At 37.0% G+C, this 25,837-nt stretch overlaps 1 protein-coding gene across 6 annotated transcripts in view; it reads right to left on the bottom strand.

Annotated features, from left to right (window-relative positions):
- Positions 1-25,837, bottom strand: part of MDFIC (MyoD family inhibitor domain containing) — a 53,368-nt gene that overhangs the window by 11,390 nt on the left and 16,141 nt on the right. For 4 of the 6 annotated variants that reach the window (XM_062017549.1, XM_062017573.1, XM_062017558.1 and 1 more), the window contains exon 4: positions 5,899-6,174. In XM_062017549.1, the coding sequence (XP_061873533.1) occupies positions 5,899-6,174 (276 nt within the window). Of the gene's footprint in view, positions 1-4; positions 2,731-5,898; positions 6,175-23,921; positions 23,986-25,837 lie in introns of those variants that run through there. The other 2 variants (XM_062017581.1, XM_062017591.1) reach the window with 2 other exon arrangements.

The raw sequence follows: 25,837 nt of genomic DNA, 5'->3' as shown, positions 1-25,837 counted from the left end.
GGAAAAACACAAGTGGTAACTTAAAACTGTGGGCAAGCCTACATTGCCTATGCTTCCCCTGAGCCTCATTCCTATGCTGCAGACTTTTTATCTACCTCACTCCAGCATCTAGTCCTATGACACTTCCCAAGACCTATCTTGAAAAAATCCTTAGAAAGAAAATGTCTTCTAATGCATCTCTGATTTAGAGCACCTGGGAAGGAATAAAGAGAAAATCATATTGTACATGCAGGAGGCAGGCTCATGATCCACTCATCATTACTTAACAATGTACCACTTCTAGAGGACTATAGAAGTTGTGTATGCCCTCAGGCTTTTGAGTATGTGAAGCAGCACCCTAAACTCAAACTATCGCCAGTTACTGGAGTTGTAGGAATGACCCTGACAAACATAGTAACTTGTGAAGTCACAGTAACTTGAAGCAACAGCTCCATTCCAAATCTGAATTATCATAGAATTAAAATCTGTATTCTGTTTCCATCATTAGCATTTTATAAATGACTGCTTTGATTAAAAAAATAGTAACATCAAGTTTCAAAAGGTTTTGGTAGAAAACTTTCTCTGTGCTACACGTTAACAGGTGCAAGGGAGCAACAATTCTCTTTGCTGGTGGTCCACCAACCAGAATTTAGGTTATCAGGGGAAGTCAATATGGATTCACCAAGGAGAGATCCTGTTTGACCAAGCTGATAGCATTCTATGAGTGCATAACTGGCTGGTTGATGTAATTGCTAAGCCTCTTTCCAACATTTTCAAACAATCATGGAAGACAAGCGAGGTGCCTGAGGACTGGAGAAAGGCCAACATCACGCCAGTTTTCAAAAAGGGCAAGAAGGACAACCCAGGAAACTACAGGCCGGTCAGCCTCACCTCCATCCCTGGAAAGGTGATGGAACACCTCATCCTGAATGTTGTCATGCTAAACATATGAAGGAAAAGATGGTTATCAGGGGGAGTCAACATGGATTCACCATGGGGAAATCCTGTTTGAATAACCTGATAGCCTTCTATGAGTGCATAACCAGCTGGCTAGATGAGGAGAGAGCAGCAGATGTCATCTACCTTGACTTCAGTAAGGCTTTTGACTGTCTCCCATAACAACCTCATCAGAAATCTCAGGCAGTGTGGATGAGTGGACAGTGAGGTAGATCAGGAGCTGGCTGAATGACAGAGCCCAGAGGGTGGTGATCAATGGCAGAGAATCAAGTTGGAGGCCTGTGGCCAGTGGAGTTCCACAAGGGTCGGTTCTGGGGCCAGTCTTGTTCAACATCTTCATCAGCAACCTGGATGAGGGGACAGAGTGTACCCTCAGCAAGTTCACTGATGGCACCAAACTGGGAGGACTGGCTGATTCCCCAGAAGGCTGTGCTGCCATTCAGTGGGATCTCAACCGGCTTGAGAGTTGGGCAGAGAGGAACCTCATGAGGTTCAACAAGGACAAGTGCAGAGTCCTGCATGTGAGAAGGAAGAACCTCATGCACGAGTACAGGCTGGGTATTGACCTGCTGAAGAGCAGCTCTGCAGAGAGAGACCTGGCAGTCCTGGCTGACAATAAACATAAGCCAGCAATGTGCCCTTGTGGCTAAGAAGGCCAATGAAATCTTGGGCTGCATCAAGAAAAGTGTGTCCAGTAGGTCAAGGGAGGTTCTGCTCCCTTTCTACTCTGCCCTGGTGAGGCCTCATCTGGAGTACTGTGTCCAGTTCTGGGCTCCCCAGCTCAAGAGGGACAGGGAAGTGCTGGAGAGAGTCCAGAGCAGGACCACCAAGATGATCAGGGGACTGGAATATCTTTCATACGAGGAAAGGCTGCAGGAACTGGGGCTGTTTAGTCTAGAAAAGAGGAGACTGAGGGGGGACTGCATTACTATTTATAAGTATAGAAATGGTAGGTGTCAGGAGGATGGTGCATCCCTTTATTCTATCGTACCTAGCAACTGGACAAGGGGTAATGAGAAGAAGCTGGAACACAAAAAGTTCCATTTAAACATAAGAAAAAACTATTTTACTGTTCAGGTGACGGAGCCCTGGCACAGGCTGCCCAGGGAGGGTGTAGATTCTCTTTCCTTGGAGGTCTTCAGGACCTGCCTGGACATGATCCTGTGTGACCTATCTAGGTGAACCTGATTTTGCAGAGGAGTTGGACTAGATGATCTCTAAAGGTCCATTCCAAACCCTACCATTCTGTGATTCTGTGAATGCAATTTTAATTCCGAAACCTCAGAAAGTACTATCTACAGCACAAGCAGAGTTTGCACCTGGAACAATTAATAAAGAGTTGTTAATTATGGTGGGAGGATTCTGGTGAGAGGGTAGACTAGTGGGCTTCATAGCTTGAACCAGGGCTGTCTAATACTTTGGAGACCAACAGGGGTAGTACTGACTTTCATGGGAAGATGTGCTATCTTAGGTAAGATAATACTGGACTTCATTTAGCTACCTAGTATATATCTACTGAAGTCTGCAATATATGAAGGAGCATGCTCCATTTGATAGTCTTTTAAATAAGCATGAAGTTAAATATGCCCCTGTGCAGGACTGGGTGGCAAGTCTGAATGTTTCTTGATTCTGTCTTGCTTCAAACACTACCAGATTTTCTGTTCTGTCAATAGATAGGATGTTCTAGAGTAAAATAACTACCTGACCTGGACTTATTTAACATTCCAAATAGGTGTGGTGCTCCAGAAACATCTTCACATCTTGTCTGTTAAGAAGAAACATGAAGAATGCAGCCTTTGGAAGAGAATAAGAAAAACTGAAAAACATTTTCTCTTTTCTACAGTCTAAACTCAGCTTGATGACTAAAATTTTAACTTTTCTTCCTTTTGTAATCTCTTCTTTCTGGCCACTTTGCTTCACTTAAAACCAGTTATTCTCCTGACTGGCAACAGATCAGAGCACTCATGGTGGAAGACAAGGCAGACGAAGTAAAAACACATGGCATATGTTTTCAGCTGTAAAACACTCCACAAAGCTATAAATTAGATTATAAAATCCAAGGTCATGCATAAGGAAAAGCAAAATTAAAGTTAATTGGAATATCTGAAAGTTTACAAGTTTATCTGTGTTTCCTTCTACTAAAAATATCAGGACTCTACAATAAATTTCGATAGCTGAGCTAATTTGGGTGAATGATTATTCAATACTCACAGTATAAAAATTAATATAATTTGTCTTTCTGCATAGGATTACACAAGAAACTGAACTGCATGCAAGTTATATTATCATACTGTAATGAAGTGCACAAACACACACCATTGAGTAAACTCAAATCCAGTAGTTCCTCAGCAGCATCCAATGGCTTATGAGGTTAACATCATACAAGTAAAAACAAAACCAAGTTGTAAGACAACATTGCAAATAATTTCCTATAGTTTTCTATCTTTTACATCTTCCTGTAAACCTTTTCAATACTTAGTGCTTCATAATATAAAGATACTGTTAGGTTCAAATTAATTTGTGCACCTTTTGAAAGAGTGTCTATGCAATCCTGTCATAGGCTTTACTTGTGTACTCTTCTGGCTTTATATAGTTAGATGTATTCATCAAGTACATACATTGCTGATTTAAAAGCAATTAAACTCTGTTAAAGCAATAATCTGGATAATTATATCAAATTTTTCAAGTGTAGCCTTCCAGAAGTAGTTAGCATTTCTTAAATTAATAAAAACAATTATTTTTTAAATTACAGATTTTTTTTTTCCCTTAAATTTCTTTATTTTATTTTAGATATTTCAACTGATCATTGTCAGAGTTGTCAAGTGGTGCACCTCATTGAAAAAATTAGTGACTTCCTGCAAGGTAACAACTCGATAAGAACATTACTTGCAGCCCCACCACAGGGTGAATTACTGAGAAACCAAAGAATATGTCCAAAGGCTTGTACATGCATGCATGCAAATCTGTAAGCACAAACACATCTGCCAGAGAACTGTAAAGAAAAACAAATTTCAAAAATAGAAAATGATTTTTTACAACATATATTTCCTTATAAGCACATCACAATACTCTAGGTAAAACTTGTGCCTCACTCCAATCGGTTAACAGAAAACTTAGAGCAGCAGGCCTTAGCAGTGCAGCTCAAGCTATTCAGAGCACACATCCAAGTTCCCATGTTCAAAACAAGGACAAGGTTAGATGTATAACATTGAATATATTTAGTTTTTATCTATCAAGTGTCTCAAGACAGTACATGTGACAGTGAGAATTATCCCGTATATCTGTACTTTGAAAGTATGCAAGTTAGTGTGATGACACAATGTAATTATCTATACTCTAGTCAGATATGCCTTTAAAGATATCATCTTTTCTGATTGTATATACAAAAATTTATATGGGCAGTTTCAGGTAAGTAATACAACCACGTCTCAGATATTAAAATCTGACATTAGAAATTAGAGATAAATCTGAAGGTACCTTAGTAATTTTCTCCTCATTGCCAAGGTTATTAAAAACAAAAAAACCACCAAGCCCTGACTGTATTCATTCCAATATAATTTTGGAAGAAAAAAAGGAAATGCTTGCCATAAACAATTGTACAGGGGCATGAACTGGGCAAGCACCATCTCTTTAGATCCCTGTAATTTTTTTTTCCAGAGGTTCAATTTCTTAAATTTAGAGGCCTGCACTTTGTACAAGTCATTTGAACAGATCTAGGTCTCTTAACTCAGTTTTTCAATACCATAAGAATGAAAAATTTCAGGCTGGAAGAACTGCATTTCACACAAGAGGAAGAGATAAGGGGGATATAGGAAGTCTGAAATGGTGATTTTGGAAAGAAATGTTAGAGGACTAATAGTGCAACAGAAAAATAACTGTAGGTCCTTGAAGATAAATATGAAAACAAACCATACTACAGAAGACCTGCCCACGGCACAGTGGAAGTGAAGCTTTCTTGATACTACTCACTGATACACTGAGTAGTTTTGACTGAAATAGTTCAAGTTAAGAGAAGTCACTCCACTGATATCAGTAGGCTTCATTCAGGCCACTACATGCAATCCTTCTGATCCTTCATCCTTTCATCTAGGCTGAGAATCCTCCTCATTTCACTGATCAGTAGAACAGTACCATCTCCCATTTCTCTAAGAATCTGTGTCTGTACCCACTCCCCAGAGGATTTTTTAACTAGATGTATCTATGCCTGCCTCAAACCAATAAAATTTATAGAGCCTCTTCACCATTCTTGTAATGGGCAGGAGCAAAGACTGTTGAGTGTAACAGTGCTAATGGGAAGGCAGTGGATTGAGGAGAAGCTCAGGAACTCTGGGACCATTAGAGTAATTGCAAACAGTGAAAACACATACACAGCTAAAATGTAAGGGAGATTATTTACTTTTGCTTATTTAAGCTGTGCATAGGGACTACCAAGCTTTTTCATGCAAATTATTTACAACCCAAATATCGCATAAGGCACGTTAAACATTGAAGCACAGGTCCAAATTTTATTATCCAGTGTTTGTACTTCATGGCTAGTCACAAAATCTGCTAACATAATATTTTCAAAAGCAAACTCTACCCTTGTGAAGCGATTACCAGCTTTAAGTATTTACTATGCTTGAGCTCTAGTGCTTTAACACTTTTTTCTGGTGTATATGTGACAATGTTGACAGGAGCTTCTGTCACTTCAGGATACTAACTAGAGAGACTAAAACATTTATCAGACTATGCTGGCCAAATGTTTGAAAGCAAGAAATCTCCCATTGCTTCAATTTCCTTCAAATGCTTAATATTTTCCTTTGGGGAAGTAACTTGAGTTTTATCATAATGATTTCTATTTGCTTCTGGAGCATGAGTCACGCTTTTCAATTATTTTCAGTTGATTGTGTAATTATTAGTGAGAATGGGGTTTGGCTAGTCTTTATTCAGTTTGGGGTTTTTTTAATAGGAATTTTTGCTTACCTTCAGGTGAAGTACCTGGCTTTTGAGAAAACGCAGAGCTTATTTTACTCTTCTTGCTGCTGTTGCTGTTGACTGACAAAGTGGACTGAATTTTTCTGTGCATTTTTTCTGAAACAGGAGCCGAAAGTTTTCTGTTGTCGGCAGGCACATGCTTGACCCCATTGTGAATTCCACTTCCATTACTCAGACCTGCGTGGCCATTTTGGATTTTGCCACTTTCTTCCTCACCCCTTTCCAGTGCTGAAGTATTTGGCTGAGGCAAACGTTGAGGTTGTGCTTAAAATGAAAGAAAGAAAGGGTCAATTTAAATTGTAACTTGATAACGGAACACTTTAAGTAGACTGGGACTACAAATAAATTACTCTTACTGACGAAAGAATAGGCTGAGAAAGAAAAAATTATCTCTAGATTTAAAATAATTACTAGTTATTTGGAAAATGTCTCGTATCTGCATGAGGCCCAGATTCATCATTCACATAATCAAAAAACGTTCCAGCTGAGCTTTGAAAACCTCCAGAGAAGGAGCCTCAATAACCTCCTTGGGCAGTCTGTGCCAGGGCTTCTTCACTCTCACAGAAAAGAAGTTTCTTCCCCATGCTCTACTGGAACTTCCCGTGTTCCAGCTTGTACCTGTTACACCTTGTCCTGTCACTGGTCACTACAGAAAAAAGACTTGCACCATCCTCTCAACACCCACCCTTTAGGTATTTGTAAGTGTTGATAAGATTCCCCCTCAGTCTTCTCCATGCTAAACAGTCGCAGTTCCTGCAGCCTTTCCTCAGAAGAGAGATGCTCCAGTTCCCTCTCCAGCAGTTCCCTCTCCAGCAGTTCCCTCTCCAGCAGTTCCCTGTCTCTCTTGACCTGAGGAGCCCAGAACCTGACACAGTTCTGTGGCTATTCAACATCTCATGGAAGGTTTACAAGGCTCTGAATTACAAAGAGATAATAAGGCAAGCAACTGAAGAAAGAAAAAAAAATCAAGAACGGAAGAAAAAGTAGCAAAAGTGAGATAACCTTCCAACCCTTACGATTCTGTGATTCTGTAAGCGAACCAAATGAAGAATAGTGGAAATGCAACAAAATGAGAGAAAAAGGTTTGAGAGGGAAGATACAGACTATAGTAACAGAAGTGAAGCTGCAGGTTGGTCAACCTACCAGTCTTCAGAAAACAACCTGAGTGACATGCAAGGAGCTGCATGACAGCCACCACAGAAGAATGTATTAGAGAAGAATATGTGTATTCAGGTAACTAAAAATACTTTGAGCTTGAATTCCTAAAAATCATGGAATTCTGGAAAGAACAAAATCAATTAAAATCTGGTTTTGTGGAGGAGGTGAAGCAGTGATCAGAACGAATATGCACGACACAGCTGTGGCAAGCCAGAGTTCCCTACTCCATATTCCTCAATTCAGAATCCCAATTTTAAAAATGGCTGAAATGGGCTGGTTACGGCTTCAATGGAAACAAACTGAAATGGTCAAAGGAAAAAAAAAAAAAACAACCAAAACTTGTCAAAGCAGGCCTCTGCACTGGCCTGGTTAAGACTCCAAGAGTAGATGTTTTACAAATGGTCTAATGAGAGGGCATGAAACTTGACCACTCTTTGTTGAGCTACTATATCACAAAGGAGCATACGTTTAATAACATGGAAAATGCATTATGTATGTATTTAAAGTCTATATGTAGAGATGCTTTGTAATAAAAAAGTGGTTTTGTGGTTTTTTTTTAATATAAGCTTTGTAACTAATTGAGTAAACTATATACACAGTAACATAGCAAGATTTCATAATAAAAAAAATCAGTCCAATCATCTCTAGCAAACAAACCACTACTGCATCACGCCTACACATAGAGGTTTTCAGACAGCCCAATCTTCAACTATTTATAAATCTAATGCCAAGGAAAAAACCCAGATTCTAACCGACCACTCAGCTGAAGAGAGATTAGATAGCGACAGCAGGAAATAAAAACAGCGCTGCAGTTCATTCTCTTTTCAGATGATTCACATCCATTTCACAGTATGATAATTTCACAGTATAGCTTTGTATGTAGATTACACTGTGCCCAAGATAACAACATATATAGATAATTTTAGTTAGCTTATTCTGAACAAAACATCTTCACTGACAACTCAGTTACATGTGATCAAACTTTCAGACAAATTCTGCTGGGACACAGATCGATATGGTCTCTCAAAAGACTTGCAGCTCTAAATTGGCTTGACAAAACCTCAATGCTTCCCTTTTATCAAGGACACTAATACTAAGATTGCTTCCTCCAACTATCATAAATTTGTCCAGATTAAACTTGAGATAAACCATAAACTTTACATCGCGGTCACGTTCATAAACAAATAGAGATACTTTTCATAATAGTTTAAATATGAACTTGCTCATTCTTTCTTGCTATTTCCTTTTTTAGTCACAGCAACTAAGATTGTAAGAAGATATCCTAGACTTCCCACATCTATCTAGGTCAGAGTAACCTTGATTAAACCTGCTTTACAAAACTGTTAATTTTGCAACACAGGAAAGAAAAGGAGGGCTGGGAGAAACATTTACGCTTTAGCCTCTTGAAAGATGTTGCAGGGAAACATAAATCGTTCCCTTCTATTACGATCAGTAACTGCTCACAAACTTCCAAGCCAACAGAGCAGGAGCAGGAGCACAACACTGACACCTGAACAGCTAAATGTTGCGCCAAAAGTTTTTCATTGGCGATGTTGAAACATCGATGTTGTTTCTGCATTCAATTTTGCATTAGTGTTTGCAAAACCATATTATGAACAGAACAGTAAGTACGGCACTTTATTCACTCTAGAATTCAATTAGTTTATATTCTGTTAATGTTTCCAGGCTTTTGTAAAGGCCTCAAAACAAATTTTTATGTAGTCTTCTCCTACTTGAATAGGATTCATTATGGTATACTAACAGGAACCCTTTGTGTAGGTCATCTTTCCACATAACAAATTTTGTTTAAAATCAAATGCTATTCCATTTTTAAAACTAGCCAATGTAGACCTAACCACAGTTTAAGATTAAATTTTCGGCAACATCAGGAATCAACATTTTACTCTCTAAAATACAATGTTCACACCCATAGCTCCCCATTATCCCACTCAAATGTAAATTGTACTACTAAGGAACAGTGTTTTTCATATTCCATGTAACAATGTTTTCTCATGCAGCACTCCCTATGATTCCCAACCATGGAATGGAATGGTGCAGTTCCACCAATAACCTAAAATTAGGGGAGAGGGATTAACATTCCTCAATAAATAAAAGCAATGGACAGTTATGACCTCTTCCAAGTCAGCTAAATCAGTGGTGGCAACTAACAATTGTTTGTATATTTTTGGCACTTTATTACATCACAATAACTTGACAAATTATCCAAAATTCAGTCTTCAAAATGAAGTGTGTTTGTGTCAAACTGTGGGTGAATGGGAAGTCTTGGGGAATCTAAACAGCTACATGTTTTTACTTCTATTATTATTTTATTGAGGGTTTAGGGAGGTTTTTGGTTGTTTCATTTATTTATTACTAAATAATCCTGTTCCCCAAGTACTCTTACTTCAATCTTTCAGCATTAACATACAACTTTTTAGCTGACTGGCTTTACAGTATTCACACGTGATACACAGGTCAAATCAAAATAGAATAAAACCCCAAATGGATTAGTTATCTCAATTTAAATTTATTTTAACTTTATTGATAATTTTGCACGAGGGAGACTTGAATCTTATGGTTAAAACACACTTGAAGCCAATTAGGAACTGTATGACCGCATTTTTAGCATAAAGAACAAAAGCAATTGACAGTTCCACAATGAAGCCACAACCACTCAGTTTAAAACAGAAATATTTTTACCTTATTTTTTAAAGGTTGTGTATATCTTAAAAAAAAAAGGTGTAATATGGGGAATGACACAATGCTTCTTAAAACACAGCGATACCCAGGGACTCTCACTCTCTCTTTAATGATCCACTGCTCTCATTCAGCTGTCTTTCTTTTTTCAAATCTTTACATATGTGACAGCTCTCAAAAGTAGACCATAGACCATCTGGCATTTTCAGAGGTGTAACTTGTGCAAATTCAGCTCTACTGGGAACACAATGCTATCTTCTGCCTGCGTTATAAAAGATACAATAGAATGTAGAACTTATGAGTTGTTTTGAATTATTCATTTTTTGCCTGTATATTCAAGAAATTTTACAAACTCTGCATTTTGTACTACATAATCACATGCGTTAAAGGTACAAAGAAACTTTTTGACACCTCTTTTCTACAGAAAGATGGCATTTTGTTTGATATGTGAACATTCAGCGCCTGTTATATCATTCTAAACAGGCCGTGTGCTGCTACAAAAGATCCCATTTTACACTCTATGTATGAGCAAAAATTTTATTCTTGATATTCAGTAACTAATGCAATACGCATAAAAATTTCAAGTACGAATTGGATGAACATTCAGCATCTTCAAATCAGGATGGCACTGGTCACTTACTATATATTAAAAGGTTTTTTTAGAAGAATCAGTCCTCACACAACGTAGAAATATTGTCATTTTGAACATCCACAATGAATAGTTTCAAATGTCCTAAGAAATATTGTGCTTTTTAGGTTAATGTGTTCCTAATCTTTAGCAAAACCAGTAGATTTAAGTCAATATTTTATACAGAGCTAACACTAGTGGATTTTCAATAAGAATGATAAATATTGGATTAATGATTCAATAGACTGAATCTTTTTTGATAGAAAACTAGCAGATAATGTAGCTAGTAATAACTATACATGAATCTGCTGCCTGTGGAAAAGTAATAAAAAGGCAATATATTGCTATAGCATATAATCTATTAGTGTGTTTCACTGCTTCCTTGTCATTGGTTTCCTTGCAAAGTGGGCCTTAATACAATAACTTCTGCTGTTATTTAACTGACTTTATGTAATAATTTAATTGTGAGGTTACTATCTGGTGAATAAATATCTGGTACTAAACATTTACTATGGTTTTGAACTACGCACATTCTAATTCAGACTGTAAAATCCTTAGCACAGTTTAAATGAATATGCACATATATATGCACACTGACAAAACATTGATTACACCTTGCAAAATAACAACTATTCTTCAGAGAAAAATCCTGATGTATGTATTTCATGGAAAAACGTATGTCAACACAGGGAAACTCCGAACCAAAAGAGGACAGTCTAAGCTATCATTAGGGATTTTAAACAAAAAGTAAAACCAAACATACATGGCATACAGACTCCTCAAATTCGTTGATTCAAAGTGAATCAAAAGAAAACGTCAGGAGGGAGAGAAGAATTGAGGCAGCTAATTAGTAGCCTAATCACATCAAAAGCAATTCCAAGACAGCTGAAACAGATACTCGTGGAGTTTGCCCGGCTGGCCAATGACATCGATGGAAAAAATACTTTCCATTTTACAGTCTGGGTTATCTGATTCCATACTCAGAGAGGTAAGAATGCTGTTTTTCTTCATTTATGACACAATAGTTTATGACATCAGATCAGGCCACAGAAGTAATATTTTTGCAGGTGGACTAGGGAGGAATAAAATTCACATCTCCTGGGTGGGAAAAAATAATATAACCTTTGGCATTTTCAAATATGGAGGAAAACATAAAGTATCATTTCATTTGAAAACATCCTCAACATTAGTCTGCCTCCAAAAACTATTTCAACCACAATATGAGGATGAGCCGTTTTAAGGAAACACAGAAGTCCTGCTTGGGTCCATCAATGTTGAAAGCCAAGATCTATATGCTACTGTGAGCTGGGTAAACTGTTTGATCTCAGTGGTAGCTGCTTCTACTTTCTCTCCATGGATCACATGGAAGAAACCACATGCAAAGACGGTAAGAATCAGGCCTGTGGTTTTTATCAGTGCGTCTTCATAACACAGACCTAAGCTTGAGGGGAAAAATAAAGCATATAAAAGACAGTCATGAATTGCACAGTATAACCAGTGGCTGCCTGCATTCTAGAGTAAAATTAAGGTGATTCCAAATTGCTTCTGGAAGAGACATAAATTCCTGAGATATAAAAGGCGACATTTCCAATTTACTAGCAAAAAGTCTCACCTTTTCAAAAATATTACAAATTGTATGCATTCATATGCTCAATAGGCACGCAATTTCAGTGAAGCTGGGAGAACTCAAAATATATTAATCTCTCTCCCTCACCACTTTTCTAACTAAAATCCTGACTAGTCTCCACATGGATCTTCAAACTACATCAATAGTTTTCTCTGCCTAGCTATCCAGAATATTAACATTCAGATTACAAAATGTACCTCTGAGTCAACCTGTGAAGTGGCTTTTGTCAGCAATTATTTTTGAATATTTTCTAGGACATAAATAGCATATACTGCAGCTTCCATATCACAGAAGGCATACATTAGCTAAATAACAAGGTACCATCAAGGTACAATCTATCTTTTAAAATCAATTTTTTACACTGAATTTTTTATACCATGCTGACTTTACAAGGAAAACAAAGTACCAACTAACAGCATCAACCTCCTTTTTAGAATTGCTTCTTGTGAGACATGAGGACATCTTCAAAATGAATACAATATATTATTATGAAACAGGATGTCCTTTGTAATGAAAATACTGTAGTAAAATTGCTGGTATGAGTTTTACAGGACCCACACTGAGAACACTTTGTTAAAATATGTCTGAGAACACATCCTGGGAACACCACATATAAGAGAAATGGGGCTGGCAGGGGACAAAGGGAAAAGACATTTTATCTCATCAGCTCTGTCGGTGAAGGGCTGACAGAATGGCAAATGCATGTGTGCGTGTGTGTTTACAGGTTGAGAAGGCGACACAAGTGCACAAGAAGGTGCCAAGAGTACTCTTAAATCTGTGCAAAGACACCTGCAGTGCCTTCCTTTGGAAGCACTGCAGGACCTTACATACTGTTTGAAGGGTTGCAGGAATTGTATAAAGATGTCTTTGACATGCCCAGAAAGAAGCAGTTACCACAGGGAAGCATAAAAAGGGCTGGTAGCTGGTTTACAAAGTTGATAGGCATTCCCACTGAAAATGTAGAGTGAATTTCTCTGGGTACAAACCCTCTTTCTTGGTGCGTGTTTGTAAAATGAAGAAACGTCTCCTGATTTTTTTTTTTTTAAATGACAGCAACAGCAAATTTTTAATCATTGCTGAAATGAGCAACTCTAACATTTTTAATTACCTATCTTTTAACAATTATCTCAAAATTCAAATATCCTTTTCTCCTCTTCATTACTATTAAATTATCAGTAAATTCTTATTTATCATATGCAAATTATGTCATCATTAGCAATGTTTTCTGTGAGACTGCAAATACTGGTATCTATGATAAACTCTGCAGTTGATTTGGAAATTCTTGCAAGTTTGGTTAAATATAGATAAAATAGTTAAATATAGTTAAGAATATAGTTATAAAACCAATTCACATTCAAAAGAAGTAGAGATGAGATGCTGAGGGATATGGTTTATTTTGGTGATCGGCTTGGCAGTGTTAGGTTGGTGATGATCTTAAAGGTCTTTTCCAACTATAATGATTCTATGATAATGACTATTAAGCCACATTTAACTGTAGCACACAGTTTTTCACTTCTTGAGAATAAACAGCTTGCCATGAAAAATCCAAGAAAAAAGATAAACACAAACCAGGACATTATTGGTAACAGGCACCCAGACACCTGGAAAAATGATTTCTATATAAAGCTGTGTTCAAAAGTGGGAAATTTTACTGCACACTTTACACTTGCAAGATTTAGCTATCCATTTTTCTCCTCAAACGTTCTGCTAGACGACCGGAAAAGAACTGCTGTATATTTGCTCTTATGATTCATAGCATTAAAGGTAGAGTCGTTGTAATCATCATGGGGATATTTATGATGTTATGATGTTTTACGCATTCCTTACTACTGAAGCTGCTATTGTTTATTTTTTTTTACTTGCCTAATTATTTCATCCTATATTTTCTACATAAGTAACTTATTAAGAAGCCTCTTAATCGACTTGATTTTTAATTAACTTAATTGACTTGCTTTAGAACGCAGAGTGGCTTGTATAAACTGGATTTGCAAACAAAATAATAAACACATTAAGAAACAGAGAATTAGGTATTTTTTTCATTTCTAAACTGCTGAAAGAGATCCATTCCTCCAACACAAATAATCAGTAATTTAGCAAATGTGAAGACGGTCTCCCAAACTATAAAGGATACCAAGCATTGCAAACCCAATACAATCTCATCTCACTGAGGAATAGAATGCTTTGTTTCTGGAGCTCTATTTTTAAAAGGAAGGCTAATTAACCACTAGATGCCAAAAAATGTAATCCAAGTTATTAGCATGACAATTACAGTACTTATGAAATTATTATCTATTACAACATACAGTTGTACTACTGTATAAAGACACACTAGTGTCCTATGGAATTTAACACATTAAGTCAAATATTTGCAACAGTTTTGAAGCCCCTCCATGTTGTGTTATTTGTTCCCAAATCAAATAAAATACATCAAAGAGAAGCTACAAACAACAGGATATCCCTTGCTGAGTACTGCCTCATAAGCAACACAGCAGGATGTACCAGACAGGAGAGATAACCCCAATGTCATCAACAGCCATAACCTGAGCAAGTGCACAAACAGATCCTGTTGGCTCCAGCATCTCCTGTTCCCTTCTTCAAAATCCCACTGACCAGGACAAACTAGACACTTGTTTCACTGCAGGAAAGAACATAGGATGGTCAAGCAAACAGCTTCTCAGCCTAGCCCATTCACTATTCGCCTCCGAGTTAGAAAATAGAGAAAGGTCAAGTTTATTCTCCATTGGCCATATATATTGAGTTTTCATATGATGAGTTTATAGCATTCAGTTAAACTCATAAAAGTGTACTTGGTTTTAAAAAGAATGTGAAGGCAAATGCCTGGAATAAGCAATGTTCACTGCTCCCTTGATTTCTAGTCCTCCACACATGTAAGTGACAGAATTTCAGAAGAGTCCAAAAAGACCTCCACCTCAAGTGTGACTCTGACCATCTGTTCTCAGTGCTCTGTCTTTTTTAATTTCTATAATTCTAAGTAATACTCAGTGCTACTATTAAAAAAAACTAACAAGATGAGAAAAAAATAGAAGGAAAGAAACCAGAACGATAGCAACAAAGAGTAATACAAAAAGGCAGAAGGAAAACACAGAATAACATTTCAGAAAATAGTAATATATGCACTGATAATTGAGTTTCTGATCCTTTTGCTGCACTTATTTTCTCTCTGCTATTCTTTCTTGCAACCTAGAACTGCTGCTAAGTTTGGCATCAGCTGATTTCAAGTAACAGAAAACCACAGAAGGAAAGAAAGCACAGCTGCAAGGAAAATAGAACAGGAGAAGCAAATGGGCAGTAAACACAAGGAACAGGCTAAAAAATGGAATTTTACATTATTAAAACAATAGTAGGGCAAAAACATCAAAAGAAAAAAGAGCAGATAGCAGCCACCCAGAAGAAGACAGCACTGGAGGGGAAGGAGATGGAAAGGGAAAAATTACATAGTGAGCTGAGCCACTTCAGTCTGTGAGGGCAGAAAAGAGTAGGGAAAAAAACTAAACAAAAAAGATCACAAGTAAACTCCTACTAGATCTGAAGTATTTGCTACAAATTTTACAAGTAAGAGAAGAATTAAATGATAAATCACTTGTTAATAAGCAATGAAATAAACTGAAGATAAACACATTGTACTTATACAGTGATCTAGCATTAAAGCAATAGTTTCCTTTCTGCTCGACATCAGAGAGGTCCTAGAGCCCAGGTCAAAAATCAGCTACTTTCAGCAACAGCAGCACAACAGAAAATGGAAGTTTGGTGTCAGAAAAGAGGGCAGGGACTTGAGATCTGCTACAATAACTCTTTGTGACTCAGCCTGTCATTACTACAGACTAGATAATTAATAAGAGTGACTGTCAGTATGACTAAAAAGATGTGGAAATGTAGTAAAGAGTGCAGCAAGTGTCCATCTATTTCCTGATCCTGAAAAAGCAAAGTATGAGAAGAAAGAGAAGCAAAATGTTGCTGCACAGATAACATTAAACACACTGAGAAGGGCTAGTCTCTGCTACGTATGTCCTTAAGCTACGGGAATCCCCTCATGGCAAGCAGGGTCTAGGAGATGGGTACAGGACTCCATCACTGATCTACCTGCCTGCTGTGCCCATGGGCTGTACCTCATCTCACAGCACTCCAGAGACCCCAGGTCACCAAAGGATTGAGTCACCCACAGGAAGTCCAGGAAGAACAACCATTAACGTGGTTGGCTCTTGGGCTGCTTTATGCCATCACTGCACCAGTGTGGCATTGGGATAACCCAGAAATGAGAGCTCTTTTTCCTTTTTTGAACAAATTGGTTTGGTGTGCCTTGAAGGGACATGGCACAATCTCACCCACAATGGCTTTGTGCAAGCTGTACAAACCAGATTCTTGAGAATACACCTTGAAAAGTCTTCTTATCAGAGTCCTTGGAAAACCTAAATTCTCCTTTTTCTTTCCCTAGGTTCAAAACTGCAAGCAACCATGGACTAATGGCTGCATCTCTGCAGCAGAGCTCACTGTCCTTTCCCCTCCCCAACCCACAGGCAGTTTAACATTGTTTTACTTTAAAATAGTAGTGTCATATGCTGAAGGGAAAGGCAGTGTTATATTTCAGAATGTAAAAATTTATCAGCTAAGAGATTTGTGTGTTGAATTCAAAGCTGGATGTTCTTAACACGTAATCATTGTCACCAATACTTAGCATGAAGGAAAAAATTCTTTTTTTTTTTTTTTTTACTTATCTGCTGTATTCTACTCAAATGATCTAGGAAGTCATCTTTCTGACTCAGCTGGACAAACCCAACCGTCCTGACCAAGCTTTCATACATGACCTCCATTACAGGAATTCATTATATTAAAACAAATATACATGCTAAATGAATTTGTGCCTGCTGCTCACGCACACATCCCTTAGAGCAGTGCAAAAGTCAGACTGCTGACTGTGCCTGGCGAAGACTGAACTTCCTGTAAAAATGATGCACATAAGTTTCCTGAAAGGAAACAAAGCATAAGCTGCTCAAACAATTCACAAGAAAGCTCTTGTATCTGAGACATGCAGTTACAAATCTGTCCTGCTAGAAAAATGTAGTTTCACATCAATACTCAACAGCTACAAGCACAAAAATCCAGAGAAACAAATGCATTACCTCAAAGGAAAAAGCACCAGATTATCTGAATAAACAGGTACATTGTCTTAACCGGTCAAAATTTTTTCTTTCATCCCATAACTAAGCTAAAATTCTGATTCTCAACTCTGTTCATGAAATAAGATATAAATATCTGTGAAATTATTGTGCCCTGATGACTTTAGATACAGTATGGTATCACTTGATAGTACAAGTCAGTAGCACCTGCAAGTCCTTGTACTGCAGAGCTGACTGAAAAGCAGAATACTGGGTTTTCTCTCTAACACACAGCAAGAAAGCATTCTTACTTCAAAATCTGTAAAAGCATTCAACATCACATATGGAATCATTTTCATTCTCTATTAAAAATATTTCTTTCAACTTATAAAACTACATAACTTGGCCCTCTGAAGTTTATTTAGTTCACCTTTTGTTGGAAAATACCTCTAAGTAGCATTTAGATTCAGATGAGGCCCATGCTTTGAATCAATGCTTCTTGCAACAAGGATCTTTTTCTGAAATCCTTTTGTTTTGTCGTATTTAGAAGACATGCTTCACTTTATTTGAAGAGAAAAAGAAAGTCCTTCTGTACACTAATCACAATTACTTTTTGTTTAAAATGGAGTGCAGATACAGCAGTGAAATCTGTGCTATGTCAACATTATTCACAATACTGAAAAGAGTCCATTTTTACATCTAAAAACATTTTGTTACAAGGTTTTGCAAACAAGCTGAAGGATTTCACAGATAACAAACAACATTCTAAGTGAAAGCATTAGAATTTACAGTTTGGGGTTTTTTTGGTTCCTTTAGAATTTAAGAGTTTTATCAAGTCACAGCTGAAGCAGCAACTTTGTCTTACCCAAAACAATCCAAAGTATAGCGGCAACACTTGGCTCATAGCAAAAGACAGCTATTACATTACCTGCAAATGACCTTCCTTGCTGCTGACATGGGCCTTCCAGCATTCATGTCATCATCAGCCACAGGAGCTTGACCATGCTGGTGATGGGTAAGCCAAACTGCTGCCTCCACCCCTTTGTGCTCTTGTAGCTGTTTTGTGCTTGGCAAACATCTCAACCTCACTCCTTGCCTTTCTTGGCCACAAACAAAACTCTTAGGAAACCATTCAAACAATGGCCAAAAGGATAGAACTGCACTTTTTTGGATACATCCTTGTCCACTCTACTAAGAATTCACGCTGTCATTTTATTTGCACTGCTGCCAGAGCCTTGCCACTTTGAGTCAGTTCACTACTCTTTTCATTCCTATTCCTTCAGCATAACTAGCTGCATTTTGTTGTGCCGTATCATTTTCTCAGGCTTCTGGAATTAAAATTCATTGTTTCTGTACAGTGTGTCACTGCCAAGCCACACCACTCAAAAATCATCAATATTTTATTTTTAAATGCATCCTTTTTATTGGCATTATCAATTTTCAGTCTAACTTTCAGCTTTTGGCAGTAGCTCCAGGCTAAGACCAGGTAACTTTTTTGTTAATTTTATGAAAATTTAAATCTCATATAATCACATGAATCCAGAAGCTTAAGATTTTCATAGTGTGTTGTAATATTTAACAGTTGATTAGAGTTTTTTTCCTTAATGCACAGTATATTTTCATAATGCATAATTTACTGTTAATTCTCCAGTAGTCAAAATACTCATTCTAATAAGAAGGTTCATTGCTACTCACAAAATAGCTTAAACATTTATGTTAACACACAGAAACTGAAATGAACAAGCCTTTATACTGAAGCACTTTAAAAATAGCATAACCTTCCTGTCATTGGTTACAGATATCTAACTGTAACAGAGAAAAGAGGGGAGGAACAGGAAAAAGAACTGTTGAAATAAAAATCAAAAGGATAGAACTTGACAAAATTATGCAAACAGAAAAGGAGAAAATGGTTTTACTTTATAAAATAAATATGGAAAAGAGCATGCAGAACAATTAATGACAACAAACCTTTAGCACTCTTCCAACTTTGACCACACTGTGATAGACATTACTATCTCATCAATCCATATCCTTTACTTTCTTTCAAATTTATCATAATTTCTAAAGGATTTTTTTTTTAATGATGAAAGCTTTGAAGTGCCATTCCATTATTGTCATTGTGAAACAGATTTCTAATTCGAAGTTAGAGTTTTGAGAGCAAAGTGGATTACTCTGTGGGAACATTTCCTGTGCTATCAAACAAATCCTCTCTCCTTTTCCATAAGGATCTGTTCCACAAATATCCAACAACATATTGATAATGAGACCTCAACTTTTTGTCCCATTCCAGTTATCCCTGCAGAATCCCTGGTGTAGATGCAAATTGACAATGAAATAAACCCTTTGCTTTCTGTTATTCAAGAAGGGAGAACAGCACAGCAAATGAGGTCTCTTTGTTAGGCTGTTCTCACAGAGTAAGAGTAACAGATGCTCTCTAGTACACAAATGGCCAAAACTAAATGGTGATTTATTTAAAATTAAGATTTGGTTTATCGATTAAATTGTAGAGGGAAATCCCTAAATTGTAGGAAAATTCCTCAGGTGTAACACTGCCCTACGAATGGGAATCAGAAAATCAAGTGGACAGAAAAGTAGACAAAGTAGCAGTCAAAGAAAAGGAACGAGAAGAGGAAGGGAGGAAAAAAAAGGAACTTCTATTAGAATTCCTTCTTTAAAATGGTGGTGTGTGTTTTTCCCCTTCCGTATCTTTCCAAAGTTAAACACTTATTTGTTATAAATATAAAACTAACACTAGTTTCAAATTTCCAAGACTTGATCCAGCACAGAACAGTTTACAAAATGGCTGTGATGAAAACTTATGAAACATGTATAAGATCTTTATAACTACTTCAGATGTGTGAACATACACTGGACATACTGTATAGACTGATTAAAGTATAGCTCTACTGAAAGATCTATTCCCATATAAAAATATTTCTCAATACTGATCTTACATTATAAATATGATAGTAATTATGATTATTCAAAAGACACTATAAAAGAACATATATTGAGGTAGAGAAATACTTTATATAGACATAGTTACAAAGCAAGCTAGGAAATACTGAATTGTTAAATAAGCTGGTGCAACTTAATACAATTACAGGTATGAAAACTACATGTTCATTACTCAAAGTAAGCTCTATATGCAGCCTCACCATCCAAATATTTTTTCACATCACTTCAGTGAAAAACTCAGTTCAATCAGTCAGAAAAATCTCTCCAGGCAAGGTGATCGCACCAAAACGTAATGTTTCCTTCATTTTGAAATTCAAACAAAAAGAGTATTGTTCACTAATCTCCTGTATTTCTGAACTGTATGCACCTAAAACATGTTCACTCTGGTTTGACACTGCTCTTATGGCCTGTTTTGGTCAGCATAACAGTATTTCATCTTTTCCTGTTAAAATGTGAATTTATTTCAACTTGCGACTTACAGAATGCAATTAAAATACGTGTCTGTCCCAATAAAGAAAGGAGATGGGCAAAGGTACATACTTTCCAAATAGGTTTTATTTTTCTAGAAAGATGTACTTCAGAGCCATACTTGAAGGCATGCTTCCTCCACCGAGTAATGGGCAAATGGCTTGTGCTGTCTCTCAGGGGCAAAAACTTGCCCCGAAGGTCAAATCTGACTCATAGGCCACATATTTTACAGGCTTGCCTAACAGTTTGCTCTACTTGACTTGTCTCAAAAGCAAACTTCATAACATTTTATGCAAACATTATACAACCTTAAGTCTGAGCTGCAAATCAATAAAACTCGCTTAAGCCTGAGGAAGCTCTGCAACAGGAAATAGTATCTTAGTTGAAATTCTGCTGTAATTAACATTAGCATTGTTAAATCTGACATTTTTTTCTAAACAATTCTCAAAATATTTACGGCTTCAGATTAAAGTAAAAACATGGTAATCAAGATAATTCCTAGAATTTGAGGGAAGTAGATTTGGAAGTAAAATTTAAGTCTCCAGTTTACCCAGGTCCAGACATTGAAGTCAGAATTTGAAAGCTCTTGTGTTAGAATGCCACAGGTTCACATTTCATGACCACAAATTTCAAGAGCAGTCTCCCTACACTCCATACAGAAATGTTTCCAACATGCTGGAACACTACAGTTCATTTAAAAACAGTTAAAGCTCAGGTGGCAAATAATCCATAGTTCTCTTAAATCAAGCCTCAGTATTTCTGGATGCCTACATCATCAGTATAATGAGATAACAAAACCGGTATTAGAAATAGCATGAATGACCACAGCTGTTTGACATTTGACATTTTTCAAAAGGATCCTTTGGGGTTGAATTGTGAAGAATTTTATTATTTTGAAAGGGAAAACAAAAAACCACCACCACCACAACAGCACACAAATAGGTCATAAGTGCCTGTTTTTCCTTGTCCTTTACAAAAATACCTTTGGGGAAAGGTACTTGTGGGTACTTTTGCACTGCAGGTATTAACAAAACGCAGGACAAGTAAGTAGTGTTCAGACTGTTCTTTCTTCTGGATGGCTATTTAAAGAAGAAAAATGTTTAACTACAATTTCTTAGCTAAGTTTTCTTCTGTGACCATGAGCCCCTCTTCATCTCTCATTTTACTGTCAGTAAATACTAAATTCTTTGGATTAAAAACTATTTTGGCTCTCTAAAGTTTGAAGGAATAATTTAATTATTTGGATGTGTACATAATATATAGTACTACTTTTTAGCTGTATAAACTTACTCCAAGTGTTGCACACACATGCCAGCAAATAGAAAATAAAATTTAAAAAGAAAAAAACTGAGAGAATTTTTGCCATGGTTTAAGTTCAAGACTTTTTTTTGCCAGAAAACAGGTTCCTAAAAGTACAACTTGCATGATGATACTTCACTCTGTAATTTGATGTTTTCTTTGCTAAAAATGACCAACTGAATACCGTTAGTACTGCAAATAGCAGACTGAAACCACACTGACTCACTGGTTTTGTAGTATAATATTTCACATAGAATGCAGTCAGACTTTTATTACACTTCCTCTTTAAGGAACCACTACAAATATATTTTACTTTTTCCCCTATGTGAGGAACCAATCAGGAAAAGAATATAAATAGTCTTTCCCATCTAGGCATAACAGCACATTAATTCTGAGACAGTACCTATACAACAAAGGAAAATATTCTGAAATTAAGATACAATTTACTTCAGGCTCAAACACAGCAAGCACAGTAATCTTCACATTACTTGAAGAATTTCACCTTTGTCTGTTAGTGATGATTACTGCCAAGCAAACTTCCCCAAGCCTCAGACCATAAATACAGATGATATTCTGAGTCAGAAGTAAGGTAAAACAGAAAATGAAAGGCTCCAGGTAATTCTGGCTACTGGTGATATGCAGAATACATGCATCTATCGCATGGTCATCTGGTGCAGTTTAAAGTTCTCACTGAAGTTTGACTACTGTTCTGCAAGTGGATCAACAACAGCAAGAAGTTTATTTCTCTATGTGGAGTCACCACAGAGTATACAAACTCCTCACTTATTGCAGTCCATTTTTAACTTCATTACTTCAAAATATTCAACCTAGAATCGAAGGGAAGAGGCTACACAGAAAGTATCTGCATCCCACATCATCTCTGTTGGCAACACTCGGGTCATTCCACAGGTAACTTTTGTAAAAAACAAAGACCCAGTCTGCAGTTTGTAACTGTAAGGATAAGGGTCCTCCTGCCTGGGAGATAATGAAATGCAGATTAAATTAAAATGCTGTAGTTATGCAAAAATGAGGTGTGGGATTACCTGGATATAAAATTGTCTCAGCTGAGAGGTTTGAACCAAGAAATTACTAGAGGAAGTAAAAATGGTAAAAAGATGGGTACACTTTCAGCAAGAAAAAGCCTAACTTTCTGCAAAAGTCTTCCTGGTGAAGACTAGGAGAAGTGCATCATCTTTATCTATTAAAAAAAGGAGGAGGGAAATGTAAATAATCCCAGATGAATCAACACTCAGGTGAACAGCAGAGAGAATAAGCCCCACTTGTATATGTGAGCACCAGCTGCAAACTCCAATTAATTTATTTGGAATACTGAAAATATTTGGTCTCTTGGTATCCTGCTAGCACTGACTTGACTTCCCATTTGTATTTCTCAGTGTACTGCAAGAGCAGTACTGTGCATTCTTCTCCTCAAATTCAACTGGTGCATCATCCATAGGAGTAAATCCATGGGTCCTTCACAGGCCTTTGTATTTCTGATAGGCAACACGCTGGCCTGTCTGTAAGCTAAATTAAATTTGTTAAACAGCACAGTTTTCACTACTACCTTTGTGAAAGGTAGTAGTTTTCACTGTGAGGGTGAGGGAGCCCAGAGGGGTTGTGGAGTCTCCTTCCTTGGAGGTCTTCAAGACCCATCTGGACATGTTCCTATGTGACCTGATCTAGGTGAACCTGCTTCTGCAGGGGAGTTGGACTAGATGATCTCTAAAGGTCCCTTCCAACCCCTACCATTCTATGACTCTATGAAATGTTTTATTTTGACTGGCAGGAATGCTCCAAATATGCTGTACAACACTTTCTTCCAGTTTATATAATCAAAATAATATTTTACTATTTAGTGGCTGAAAACTAGTCACAGTGTAATCCCAGTGAGCAACTATGAGGAAAATTAACTCCTTCTCATACAAAACCAATTCAAAACTAACCACAAACCACATTTTGCCTCCTGTGCTGTGCTAAGGGAACTAGCTGATGCACAGTATTTTTCAAGTTTTCATAACTGTCAGCTATCCTATGTCTGGTTAGGAAGAAGTTAAGAACTCACCAGGCTTCTCAACAGGCATGAGAGGAGTTTTCTGAAGACTTTTGAAGAAGTAGTAGTAAGAGATCTGCCAGGTCATGGGGAGAAACAGAAGTAACAAGGACTAGTTCTCTGCTAGGGAGAGGATTAGAAAATCTTTCTGGAAGAGGAGTTCTCAGAGAGGACCTTCACATCTCTACTACCTCTACTGGCAAGATTCCTCAAAGATTTACCTTTTTTTAAAAGAGGGATCTAAAAATCTAATACTACATTCCTGTATTTAAGTACTGAACTGATTAAAGTTTTGTTCATTCATAGGTTCACAGTTTTTTATACTTTGGTATATTTAGAACATTGTACATAAATTGCTTCTTTTACTAAAAGAATACACCTTCCAGAGACTTAGCAATATGTTCTGTATAATTTCCATTAATCTATTCTGCAAGATTTCTGTACTCACATACTCAGTTATGTTGCAAGAAGATTGTGTCTGTCATATTTTCTATCTTTGAAGAGAACCATTTAAGTAATCTCAAGCACTCTGCACTGCTTTTTAGGCAGGATAAACACAGTGATCTGAAATCACAATAATTGTAAGATGGCTGTGCACCACAAATTAGCCAAGCAAAGATACCTGGATTAATATCAAGCAAAAAGAACAGTTCCAACAGTAGATTATCTTCTTGTTGGGGAAAAAGTCACAAACCTAAACTGCATAATTTAAAACTGCAGAAATCACTCATTCAGCCAGAAGGAAAACATTCTCCAGACGTTACAATTAAATAGTCATGTAAAATAAAAATGGCAACATAAAAATACAGAAAACAAAAAGATAAAAATATCTAGCTTTATATTTCAATAAAACAAAATGCAACAAAGAAGAATCTAGTAAATAAAACAGTGGGCACAGAAACATGTAAAATTGTTTAATCCCCACAGAGCAGAATGAAGAACCTTTCTCTGAACAACCACTCTTATCAGGAGGGTGTTTCATGGAAGAGAAAGAGGCAATTGAAGCTAGGAAATGATGGATAGCAATGACCTTTCTATCTGTAAAACATGGGCATATTTTAGGTATTTAATCTTGAGAATTGGATTATTATTAATCTATTATTCATGACAATTTGAATCTATGGTAGATGTTTTGTGTTTTCTTAAATATCACATAGCTAAGGTCCTGCTGGAGAAATGGAAAGGAGATTAAATCTTCCCAAGCAAATAGTATTCAAGACTGGCTCTTCTTCACTCCTAAACATTCCTTCCCCTGCATAACAGTGCACATGGATGGTAACTTAGTACCTTCTGTTAAAATTCCACCTGAAGAGTCTTAAATTCACCTTATAGCCTATTCTTCTAAGAGGGGAAAAAATCCCCAACCTTTCTCAAAGAACAAAGCAGGGCATGGTGGTAACATGGGGCAGCAAGAAGGCCTATGGCTTCATTCTTATATCCACAGGTTACTCTGCTGCATGTTTTAACATCCTTACTTGCCAAAGGTGAGTGATAACAGAAGCAGAACACCTCCATTACAGGCCACCAGATCATACAATCAAGATAAGCAGAAGCTGTTTGCAGATACCTAAAATGTTCTGCCAAAGCAGAAGGAAAAGCAGATGTAGATATTCAAAGGATAAGGTCTTTTGAAAAGTGCAACCTCTACAGCCTGAAATAAAATACAAAATATGTGTTATTCTGTGAAGGAAAAGGAATAGCTCTCAGCGTTGCCTTGAAGAATACCTGAGATGAAAATACAGCGATTATCCAAGTTTAGAGGAATCGCTATGGAAGAAGAGATTTTCCTGTACTGAAGTTCTAAAATTGATGGGTATGGACAGCAATGGCCATCTTGTGAAGAACAAACCAAACTTAACACACCTAAAATGACCAAATACTTAGCAGTTCTTCCTGTTCTCAAATACTCCATTAAAAACTTTACACCT

This window comes from Colius striatus, chromosome 1 (assembly GCF_028858725.1).
Source record: "Colius striatus isolate bColStr4 chromosome 1, bColStr4.1.hap1, whole genome shotgun sequence".
Taxonomy (NCBI): Eukaryota; Metazoa; Chordata; class Aves; order Coliiformes; family Coliidae; genus Colius; species Colius striatus.
This window is presented reverse-complemented; position numbering and strand designations above follow the sequence as displayed.